Genomic DNA, 11,793 nt, shown 5'->3' with positions numbered 1-11,793 from the left:
ACAAATACCACCATTTTTTCTTTCTCCCCCTCTTAGACTGTGAGCCCATTGTTGGGTAGGGATTGTATCTATTTGTTGCCAAATTGAACATTCCAAGTGCTTAGTACAGTGCTCTGCACACAGTAAGCAGAATAAATACAACTCAGTAAATACAATAATTTGTATTTAATAACTACAACTGAGTGAATGAATGAATGAATAGATCATTTAGACCAAAGGCGGTTCCACTTTTGTGTAATAAGAATGGAGATTTAAATTACCCCTTTTAGGCAAGTGGCAAACTTTTACTATAAAATCTTAGCAACGTAAGAGACCAAACAGTAATCTAAAGCAAATTAGAAACACAGGCTCGACACAGCATGGCCTAGTGGAGACCAGCATTGGATTGACTGGAAATCAGGAGACCAGGGTTTTAATTCTGGCTCTGCCCTTAACCTGCTGGGTGACTTTGGGCAAGTCAATAATGACAAAAAAAAAGAAGAGGAAGAAGGAAGAAGGAAGGGGGGGAAGGAAGAAGGGGAGGGGAGGGAAAGGGGTAAGAAGAGGAGGAAATGTGAGACTGAGGTGAAGAAGAGAGGACAGGGCTGGAGAGGCAGATTTGGGAATCACCCGCACAGAGACAGGAGTTAGAGCCACAGGAATTGAAAAACCTAGGTAACTTTATTACGACAATACCAAAGATGAATAAATATTGGTTAAATGTATTTTTCAGGGGATATTCTTAGACATACAAGAAATTAAGGTGTTCTCCTCCAGCTCTCCCAGCAAGTTAGTAAGTTTAAAAATAAAAAATAAATATGGTGTCCTGATGCCAGAATCTCAGCGACTAAGAAATTGCTCACACCCAATCCTAATAACAGTTTCTCTCTGTCTCAGAAATATTTGACACCATATGAATTATTGCAATTACCGGATTCATATCAGAGCATGATCTTCGCGAAGGTGCCCATTCAAATGTCCTTGCTTTACCCATAGCTGCATACAAATATTTTCTTCTCTTTTCAATAGATCGTTTAACCAGTATGACATCTGCAATATAGTCCTCCTTATTTTTTATTTCTTCTTGCAGGCTTTTTTTCCTTCATTAAGAGAACAAAAAATTACTTTACCACATTTCATGAGCATGAGAAATTCAGTGTTCATCAAAAGCTTTTTGAAAAAAAACAAACAATAAAGACTGGGGAATTTTGAAAACCGGCTGCTCTGCTTGAAAGCATGACCCAAAATGCAATTTTGCATACTAGCCTTTTACCTGTTCAAACTTAACCACAAAGAGGAGAAAAAGGGTGGCGTGTAATATGAGAGATGGAGCCAAGACATATTGCAGGGATGTATTTTTCTTTGGAATGTGTTTTAAATATTTGCTTTTTTCAAAAACGATCTTCCTCCACAATGTGACATAAGACAATCCCAAACCCACAGCGGATGGCTCATTTCAATTACAACTAATGGAAAACTTAGAAAACTATCACACCCTTTTGTGTATTTCAGGAAATAAGCACGTTCTAAAAAAGTCTTATTACCTTGACTGAAGATCAATAAAGTGCTGATCTAATGTCTCCTGGACAGTCTCCACTAGGTAGTCTTTTTCTCTTTTCTCTTTGCATTCCAAGTGATCCAGTTCCTGTTTCAGGTTTCCAAAACAGTTCAAAGGTACAAAGACCCATTTTTGTGTAACACAGCAGCGCAATTTTCAAAGATGAATTCAGATAGCAAACAAATATACACCCATTTCTCCTTTTCGAGGTAATCACAGAAACACAGAAAGAAAAGTAGTGGGAATTTTGGGGGCTAGTTCTTAATGGCACTCACATTCTGAAGACACTAGTTCTCAAGGACAAAGTTCTGTTTGCTTCCAGGTCTGACACATCACTTCGCCCTGGTTAGCATTCAATTCTTTCACTCACAATCCCCTATAAATATGTTACTTTCATAGCTGTCTTCATATACTCCATTCCCAAGGCTCAGCAAAATTCTAAACCTGGAAGCTGTTTGTGAGCTCATGCCAAGTCATTCCTGTGGATTAGACAAGGAGCGTGGCCTAGTGGATAGACCATGGGCCTGGGAGTCAGAAGGGTCTGGGTTCTAATCCCAGCTCTGCCACTTGTCTGCTGTGTGACCTTGGGCAAATCGCTTCACTTCTCTGGGCCTCAGCTGCCTCATCTGTAAAATGGGAATTAAGACTGTAAGTCCCATATGGGACAGGGACTGTGTCCAATCTGATTATCTTGTCACTACCCCAGCACTTAGAACAGCGCTTGGTACGCAGTGAGTGCTTAACAAGTACCATCATGATTATGATCAATATTATCAGCTATGCGTGGGCTTCCACTTGCGTACTTAGGCTGTCTGCTTTAAAAAGCCCTATCAGGCATGTGACATGGACTCCTTGTAGACTGCTGAGATTTAGGGTCTTCTCTCCTTCAGCTCCTGTGCCCCTGTGATGGGCAAACTCAGGGCACAAGTGACAACACTGCCCAGAAACATGGGCCAGGCTCTCTTCTGGTTCCAGCCAGATGGAACCCGGAATTGGACACTACAGCAACGGGGCTTGGCTTGGCCTGAGAAGAGCAGATTTGGAAAATGACAGCCCTTGCAGGGTTCTGCTAAGTCACAGGATACTCTTCTCAAAAATAATTACCAAAACAATAATAACAATGGCATTTCCTAAGGGCTTACTATGTGCCAAGTACTGTGTTAAGAGCTGGGGGTAGATACAAGATCATCAGGCACAGCCCCTGTCCCAGTGGGATCACTAACCAAGAGGGTGGGAGGATATCATATCCCCATTTTACAGAGACAACTGAGGCCCAGAGAAGATAAATGACATGCCTATGATCGTACAGCAGAAAAGCATCAGAAAGAACCAGGACTAGGAACCTGGGTCTCCCGAGGCCCAGGCCCTTGCTCTTTCCACTAGGCCACGTGGCTCCTCTTGAAAGGCAACATCAGCAAGGTCCACCCTGCTGTCATGGGTTCAAATCCCAGCTCTGCCGCTTGTCAGCCGTGTGACTTTGGGCAAGTCACTTAATAATAATGTTGGTATTTGTTAAGCACTTACTATGTGCAGAGCACTGTTCTAAGTGCTGGGGGAGATACAGGGTAATCAGGTTGTCCCATGTGAGGCTCAAAGTCTTCGTCCCCATTTTACAGATGAGGTAACTGAGGCACATAGAAGTTAAGTGACTTGACCACAGTCCCACAGCTGACAAGTGGCAGAGTCGGGATTCCAACCCATGACCTCTGACTCCCAAGCCCAGTCTCTTTCACCTGAGCCACACTGCTTCTCCACACTCCACACAGAGAAGCAGCGTGGCGCAGTGGAAAGAGCACGGGCTTTGGAGTCAGGGCTCATGAGTTCGAATCCCAGCTCTGCCACTTGTCAGCTGTGTGACTGTGGGCGAGTCACTTAACTTCTCTGTGCCTCAGTTCCCTCATCTGGAAAATGGGGATTAAGACTGTGAGCCCCACGTGGGACGACCTGATTCCCCTGTGTCTACCCCAGCGCCTAGAACAGTGCTCTGCACATAGTAAGCGCTTAACAAATACCAACATTATTATTATTACTTAACTTCTCTGTGCCTCAATTACCTCATCTATAAAATGGGCATTAAGACTGTTAGCGCCAAGTGGGACAACCTGATCACCTTGTATCCTCTCCAGCGCTTAGAACAGTGCTTTGTACACAGTAAGTGCTTCACAGATGCCATTCTTATTATTATCCTCTTCCAGAAGGATAGGCTTTCAATCAAAGGTGTTTATCCAGCACTCACTGTGTGCAGAGTACTGTACTAAATGTTTGGGAGCATACAGGACAATAGAATAGGTAGACATGACCCCTGCCCACAGGAAGCTTACCAACTAGACAGGGAGGCAGAGACGAGAAGAAATCACCGATGGGTAGGTACCTAAGTGCTATGGGGGTTGGGAGAAAATTACAGTGCTTATGGTTTTACAGCCCCAACTTTACAGGCGATGCTAAAGGGAGGGCAAATAAGGGACCATATCAATCCTCCTACCTCTCTGGTCACTCCTTCTCAGTCTCTCTTTAGCTGGCTCCTCTTCAGTGTCTCATCCCCTAACTATGGGTGCCCCTCAAGGCTCTGTTATGGGTCCCCTTCTCTTCTCCCTTTACATTCGCTTCCTCAGGAAATTCATCTGCTCTCATGGCTTCAGGCCAGTTCTTCTCCACCACCCCCCAAGTCAATAACCTCCCCTATCTTCACTTGATTGGAATCACTAGCTCCCTACTTTCACAAGCACTAAGTACAATGCTCTACCTACAGCAGGTGCTCAATAAGTGCTACTGAGCGTCATGATGATTAGGATAGTGGTGATATCTCCCAAATCTACCTCTCTAAGCCCCATCTGCAATCACACATTTCCTTGTATCTCATTCATTCAATCGTATTTATTAAGAGCTCAATGTGTAAAGAGCACTGTCCTAAGCACTTGGGAAAGTACAACACAACAATAAACAGTGACAATCCCTGCCCACCACAAGCTCACAGTTTGGGGGGGAGGGGAGCCACGGACACGGGATGCCCACTGGCACCTGAAGTTCAGTATGTTGAAAACTGAAGTACCACATCTTCTTTTCCAAATCCTCTCCTCCTCCTAAGTTTCACATCACTATGGACACCACAACCATTCTCCTGATCTGTGTCAGATTTGATGGGGGACAGAGTCCCAGACAGGGGATGAAGAATGTAAGTGAAAGGTCGGTGGAGAGAGAGAGAGATGAGACTGAAGAATGAAGGACAGTGAACAGGTTAGTTTGAGAGGAAGAAGAGTGGAAGGTGAGTCGCAGTGGGCGAAGAGCACGGATAAGTAGGCGGGAGAGAGCCGACTGAGTAGTAGCTGGCAGAAGAAGAGGTTGGGTTGGAGAGGGGAAGGGAGAAAGGAAGAAAGAAGCACCGAGCCACAGCAGCCAGGCTCAAGACCAACCTAACAACACCTGGGTGGAAAACCAAGCCAATGAGGTGAGCACTGTTAGAAAATCACAAAAAATAGATGAATTTTTCTTTTTTTCTTCCCCCTTCTACTTGCCCACAGAGGCCCCGGCGACACTCTCAGCCTTACCTGTTCTGCAGCCCTTAAATGCGCAAAATTCTGTTCAGCTATCTTCAAAGCTTGATCAACCTCTTGTACACTTTCAGTCATCTAGGGAGAAAAGGATGATTGTGTACATGATTAAAATGACTTAGCACATGTGTAAATTTTAAGACTGTTTTTAACTGAGAAATTCTAAAAAGGGTGCCAGACAGTAATTTCACTTCACTAGATGGTGAAAAACAGCACAAAACAAAAAACAGACAAAAGAATAAGGGAGTGAGGGATTTTGTCTCTAAACTGTCCATCTTGGAGCAAAATATCTGGCAACCAAGGCCCAGTTGCAGTTTGAAATGAATTTCACATGAACTCTGAAAATATTTCTGTTCTTCACTTTTGTTATTTAAAAACTGACAGATACTACTATATTTCAAACTACCTAGGAAAAAAAAAAAAAGAGGAGACCAGAAAACATTTTCAAGAAAAACAGCAGTTATGGGTATGGATTTTCCAGTTCTATAAAAATGCAAAATTCACCTTTATATGTAGACAGCTGAGAAGAAAGTATGGGGAAAAAGAGGAGTGTGGAGACAGGAATCATGGAAAAACCCCAAAGAGGCTAAGGAGCCTAGACGATGGGAAAGAACATAACAGGAAAATTGCGAGGGGAGGGTGAAGAAGATGGAACAAACAACGAACAAACTGAAAACAGAAACCACCCTGCCACAGGGAAATAGCTCTGGCAAAGGATAATAATAATATATTTGTTAAGCACTTACTATGTGCCATGTACTGTAATAAGCGCTGGGTGGATACAAGCAAATCAGTTTGGACACAGTCCCTGTCCCACATGGGTCTCAATCTCCATTTTACAGATAAAGTAACTGGGGCACAGAGAAGTAAGGTGGCATGGCCAAGATCACACAGCAGACAAGTGACCAGAGCCGGGATTGGAACCCATGACCCATGAGAACCCATGAGAAACAGCACGGCATAGTGGATAGAGCACAGACTTGGGAGTCAGAAGGTCATGGGTTCCAATCCCGGTACCGCCACTTGTCTGCTGAGGGACCCTGGATAAGTCTCTTCACTTCTCTGTGCCTCAGTCATCTCATCTGGAAAATGGGGATTGAGACTGTGAGTCGCACGTGGGACAGGGACTGTGCCCAACCCAAATTGCCTGAACCAACCCCAGCCCTCAGTACAGCGCCCGGCACACAGTTAGTGCTTAACAAATACCACAGTTATTATTTATTATTATTCTGACTCCCATGCCTGTGCTCTATCCACTACACCATGCTGCTTCTCTAATTACGATGGCATTTGTTAAGCACCTACTACGAGCCAGGCACTGTACTAAGGGCTGGGATTGGTACAAGCAAACTGGGTTGGACACTGGGGTGGATACAGGCAAATGGAGCTGGACATAGTTTCTGTCCCAAGTGGGGCTCACAGTCTCGAGCCCCATTTTACAGATGAGGTAAATGAGGTACAGAGAAGTGAAGTGACTTACTCAAGGTCTCACAGCAGACAAGTGGCAGAGCCGGGATTAGAACCCTTGACCTTCTGACTCCCAGGCCCATGCTTTATCCACTAGGCCACATTAAACGCTGACTGTGTGCCAAGATACAAGACAATCGGGTTGGACACCGTCCCCGTCCCACGAGGGGCTCACCGTGTAAGGGGGAGTGAGAACCAGTATCTCAGTCAGTTAATCATATTTATTGACCGCTTACTGTGCGCAGAGCACTATATTAAGCACTGAGGAGAGTACCACATAATAATAAACAGACACATTCCCTCCCCACAATGAGCTTACAGTCTAGGGGACGAATTTACAGTCTAGTAATTCTCATTTTAAGGATGAGGAAACTGAGGCCCAGAGGAGTCAGGTGACTTGCCCACGGTCACACGACAGGCAAGTGGCAGAGCCTGAATTAGAACCCAAATCCACTGACTCCAGAGGGCAGAAGGGCAGCAGAGGGCAATCCAGAGACAAGAAGCAGAAGGAAAAGATGTTAGCAGAGCAAGCAGAGTCTCAGACTTTGACAAACTTAGTCTTTTTTCCTCAGCTTCCAGAGTTAGGCAAGCGAAGAAAATCAGAGGAAGTCAGGATGAAAATATTAGCGGTACTTTACGGTACTAATGAAACTGATCTTCACTTATACTAAGTCCTTTTTTTTCCCTTCTCCCGCATACGCTGTTTGGCCCAATAGTATCACGGAGAGAAGAAAAAGTAAAAACTCCAATGTTTTCCATACCATGGAGGCTGCCGATGGTTTCAAAACAGGGTGGTGTTCGGAGGACAGATTTTTTAAATAAGCAGCCTGTTGGAGGTCAATCTTTCCGGCGTCTTGAGGGCAACTCCTGATCCTAAAAAACACCAAAACTCATGAAGCCCTTCCTACAAGCAAGTTTCTAAGAACACTGACAAGTTTAAGAAGACTCCATCCACAGCTCTACCTCATGAGATGGTTTGGAAATTAGAAACTGAAAACATTCTAAGGAAGTAACTTGAAGTTTTCTGCCTGGCCAACTAACAACTTATCCTTGCTAGCTGGGAATTGGGTCGACTGGGCCACGTGCCACCACATCACCGGGAAGGACACCCATGGAGTAAGGGGCACACATTTCCTCTTCAATATCCATCAAGAACTAAATGGACACTCCAGCCAAAGCCTTTCATTAGAAAAAGCCACCACACAGGACAGAATACTTCTGACCATCCTCTGGACTGTTAAGCACGTTGTCTTACCAACTCTGTCATGCTGTTACCGTGTACTCTCTCAACCGCTTAGTTCAGTGCTCTGCCACACTGTAAGCGCTCAATAAACATAACTGATTGACTGTCCAAAGTCAATCCTGACCATGTAGTAATAACAATAACAATAATTATGGTATTTGTTAAGCGCTTACTATGGGCCACGCACTGTTCTGAGCACTGCGGTAGACACAGGGTAATCAGGTTGCCCCACGTGAGGCTCCCAGCCTTCATCCCCATTGGACAGATGAGGTCCCTGAGGCACAGGGAAGTTAGGTGACTTGTCCAAGGTCACACAGCAGACAAATGCCAGAGCCGGAACTAGAACCCACGTCCTCTGACTCCCAAGCCTATGCTTTTTCCACTAAGCCACGCTGCTTCTCTTAACAGTAATTTGCAGAGAAAAGCCAGAAAAAAAAATAATCATCCAAATAAAACAAAGTTATCAGTACAAATTGTACAAAGCACTCCTACTTTTTGGGCTGCAGCTTTTCTTCATACATTTCTTTCATGGATCCACCAACAGGATTGACTCCTGATCTTGAATTTGGAGGGCACACGGCCTTTCAAAAAGGAAAAATCAGATTATTTTTAACAAAAAATATGCTTTTCCTTTCCTGACAATGGAACTGATTTACAAGCAGGCAGCAAGAGGTTTTAAATCCAGTACAAAGGAGTTTTCAAGAGGTTTCATGAATAGTTATAAATATCAGAAGCTTGACTAATTGCAGGACAAGGCTCTAGAAACAAAAAGTCCACCCCATTTCCCAGAAAGCATCAGAGTCCTCCCCCACCGGCCAGGGGAGACCCCAAATTTGAGGCCATTGGGATAGAAAGAGCGTCGATTCTTTGGAAATATGGTACCAGAGAAGACTTTCGCGAATACCACGGACTGCACGAGAAACAAAAGGATTTTGGAGCAAATTAAGCCAAAAAGGTCTTTGGAGGGCCAAATGATTCGATTTAGACTAGCATATTTTGGACACATAATCAGGAGGACTAACTCTCTGGAGAAGACACTAATGCTATGAAAAAGTCCAGGGAAAACATGTAAGAGGCAGACCAGCTGCTAGATGGACAGAAACCCTACCGACGATAACGGGAAAATCGTTAGCACCGTTATGGATTATGGCATAAGACAGGGCGCTCTGGAGAAAATATATTCACAGAGTCGCTATTAATCTGAACGACTCGACGGCACTTGATAACAGTAAAAATACTAAGCGCTTGGGAGAGTACACTACAACCGAATCAATCAGCAGACACGTTCCCTGCTCACAACCAGTTTACAGTTTAGAGGGGAGAGACAGACATTAATATGAGTAAGTAATTTATTCATGAGTAATAAGCAGGACAATGGGAGATGGGGCAGTGTCGGTTGAGTTTGGGTTTGGGAGTGTACGGGTGACGGGGGCGGGAGGGTCCTCGGAATGCTTCTTTCCCCTTTTCCCACCCCAATCTGGGGCCTCTGTCCCCAGCCCCTTGGTAGACCCCACCACCACCACCACTGGTTCTGGAAGAAATAGAGACTGTGCCATTTCATTTATTCAGTAGTATTTATTGAGTGCTTATTGTGTGCAGAGCACTGTACTAAGCGTTGGAATGTACAATTCGGCCACAGATAGCGACAATCCCTGCCCAGTGATGGGCTATTCGCCAATTTGATTTCTTCTTGCTCCATTTAATGGTAGCGTACCACATCAACATTAATCGACCCTTTGTAAAAACCTGGAACGTACAGCTTTTCTTTAACGGGTGGCCCGGAGACCAACAAATAAGCTGTTTCAATGATCTATCCACGGGAATGATTTTGACACATCCGCTACGGAGAAGACACTCTTGGGCTGGGAGTTGGAAACTGAGGGAAAGCAGCTGAGCGTGAGGAGGGAGCACTACCGCTCAGAGGTGAGAATCTCCGAAGTAAAGAGATTTGAATGTGTTCCCCTTAAAAAGGTCACTAAACTCATGTGTTAATAGTATAGAAGAACTTACCTCAAAACCAGGGCCAAATTCAATCTCTAGCATGCATCGCTCACAATCAGGCTCTCTGCAATACGTTCTGCTTGAGGGTCCTGCTGACGAGAGTTAGTTATACAGCTGCCCTTTTTTTTTTACGTCAAATGTCCAATCTGTTCTTACTATTTTTTCCCTTCATTTTCAAAAGTCTAACGACCCTTAAAAACACCCCCCAACCGCCCAACACTTATTTAGCCTTACGCACTGCCATTTTCCTATTTGTAATTTCTTTTACTGTCCATCTCCCCCACTAGATTGTCAACTCCTTGAGGGTAGAGATCATGTCTAGCGATTCTACTGATCGAAGCAGCGTGGCTCCGTGGAAAGAGCCCGGGCTGGGGAGTCAGAGGTCATGGGTTTGAATCCCAGCTCTACCCCTTGTCAGCTGAGTGACTGTGGGCCAGTCACTTCACTTCTCTGGGCCTCAGTTCCCTCATCTGTCAAATGGGGATGAAGACTCCCGCCTCACATGGGACCACCTGATGACCCTGGATCTACTCCGGCGCTTAGGGCAGGGCTCTGCACAGAGTAAGCCCTTAGATACCAACATTCTTCTTCTTCTTCTTATTCTATGGCTTTCGACTCTCCCAAAAAGGGCAAAGAGGGGAGGAGGCAAAAGAGGGAAGGCAGGACGAACGGGAAGGGGTGGGAATAGCGGGAAAGACGAGGGAGGGAGGAGAGTGGGAGGAGGGAGGGAGAGAGGGAGAGGCGGGAAGGTGGGAGATGGGACCTGGCGCCTAGGCGACAGCCTGATACGATGGCCCAACATTTCCCCCCGGGGGCACGAGAGCAACCACTGAATCCGCTTACGGCGAAACGAAAAGAAAGCTGCCCTCCACCCAGCACGTTCCCCTCCCCTCCCCCTTTCCCCTTCTCCCGCCCTCCTCTTCCCCTCCTGCTTCTCCTCTCCTCTCCTTCCCCGCCTCTCGCCGCCGCCATCGCGGCTCCAGTCCCTCACCCGAGGTGAAGCTGCTTCCGCGAGGGCTGCGGCGAAGATTGGCCGGACCGCGTAGTCGAGTGTCCCGCCTGGGGCCGGCGGATGGGGGCCGGGATGGGGATCCGGACCCCACAGCGGCCTCAGCCTCGACCTCTCCCTCGTCCTCCTCGGCCTCTCCCTCTGCCTCGGTCTCGGCCTCCGCCGCCGCCGCGGCCATTTTAGGCCTCAAGCGCCACGCGGACCCACTCGGCCGAGTAGGCGCAGGAGCCCGCACCGGGAGCGTTTGTGGCCAATGAGGCAAGGCGAGGCGAGGCGGGGCGGGGCGGGGCGGGGCGGGGCGGGGCGGGGCGGGGCGGGGCGGGGCGAGGCGTCTCCCGTCAGCCAATCACTAGCCACGGAAAAGAAGCTCTGGCTCCTCCCGGCCGACCTCCCTCCTCACCCGGCCTCCCTCCTCACCCGGCCTCCCTCCTCACCGCACCTCCTCACCCGGCCTCCTTCCTCACCCCGCCTCCTCACACCCCCTACTCACCCACCCTCTCACCCGGCCTCCTCACCCCACCATCTCCCACCCTCTCACCCGGCCTGCCTCCTCACCCCGCCTTCTCACTCGGCCGCCTCACCCCCTCAATCCCTGTGGCCTTGCGCCCTCATCCTGTTAGTCACCTCCAAAGCATTAGAGGTGGAAGACGCATTCTGGCCTAGCTGGCCGCCGGGTGGGCCCAACAGGCCATCACCTCTGGGTCACATTTAGTAGATAGTCGTAAGAGTGTTTGTATGCGCCTAGTGGGTGCGGTGAGTGGGACTAAGTGCTTGGGAAGCACAGAGCCCAGAAGGGGCACATACTTTGTCGGCAAGGAGAAGCGTCCCCTTCAAGAGCCTGGGCTTCGGAGTCGTAGGTCATGGGTTCGACTCCCGGCTCTGCCACTTGTCAGCTGGGTGACTGTGGGCAAGTCACTTCACTTCTCTGCGCCTCAGTGACCTCATTTGTAAAATGGGGATTAACTGTGAGCCCCACGTGGGACAACCT

At 47.2% G+C, this 11,793-nt stretch overlaps 1 protein-coding gene across 1 annotated transcript; it reads right to left on the bottom strand.

Annotated features, from left to right (window-relative positions):
* Positions 1-910: 910 nt before the first annotated feature.
* On the bottom strand, positions 911-10,929 carry LOC114808718 (RING finger protein 17-like; the record flags this gene model as incomplete). Its single annotated transcript, XM_029056531.2, has 7 exons — positions 10,788-10,929; positions 9,806-9,885; positions 8,288-8,376; positions 7,314-7,425; positions 5,083-5,163; positions 1,524-1,624; positions 911-1,079 (listed from the first exon to the last, which is right to left on the bottom strand). Coding segments are annotated over exons 2-7 (585 nt in total), but the record flags the coding sequence as incomplete, so codon positions are not given.
* Positions 10,930-11,793: the final 864 nt, after the last annotated feature.

The sequence above is a fragment of the Ornithorhynchus anatinus genome (assembly GCF_004115215.2).
Source record: "Ornithorhynchus anatinus isolate Pmale09 chromosome Y5 unlocalized genomic scaffold, mOrnAna1.pri.v4 Super_Scaffold_Y5, whole genome shotgun sequence".
Classification (NCBI taxonomy): Eukaryota; Metazoa; Chordata; class Mammalia; order Monotremata; family Ornithorhynchidae; genus Ornithorhynchus; species Ornithorhynchus anatinus.
This window is presented reverse-complemented; position numbering and strand designations above follow the sequence as displayed.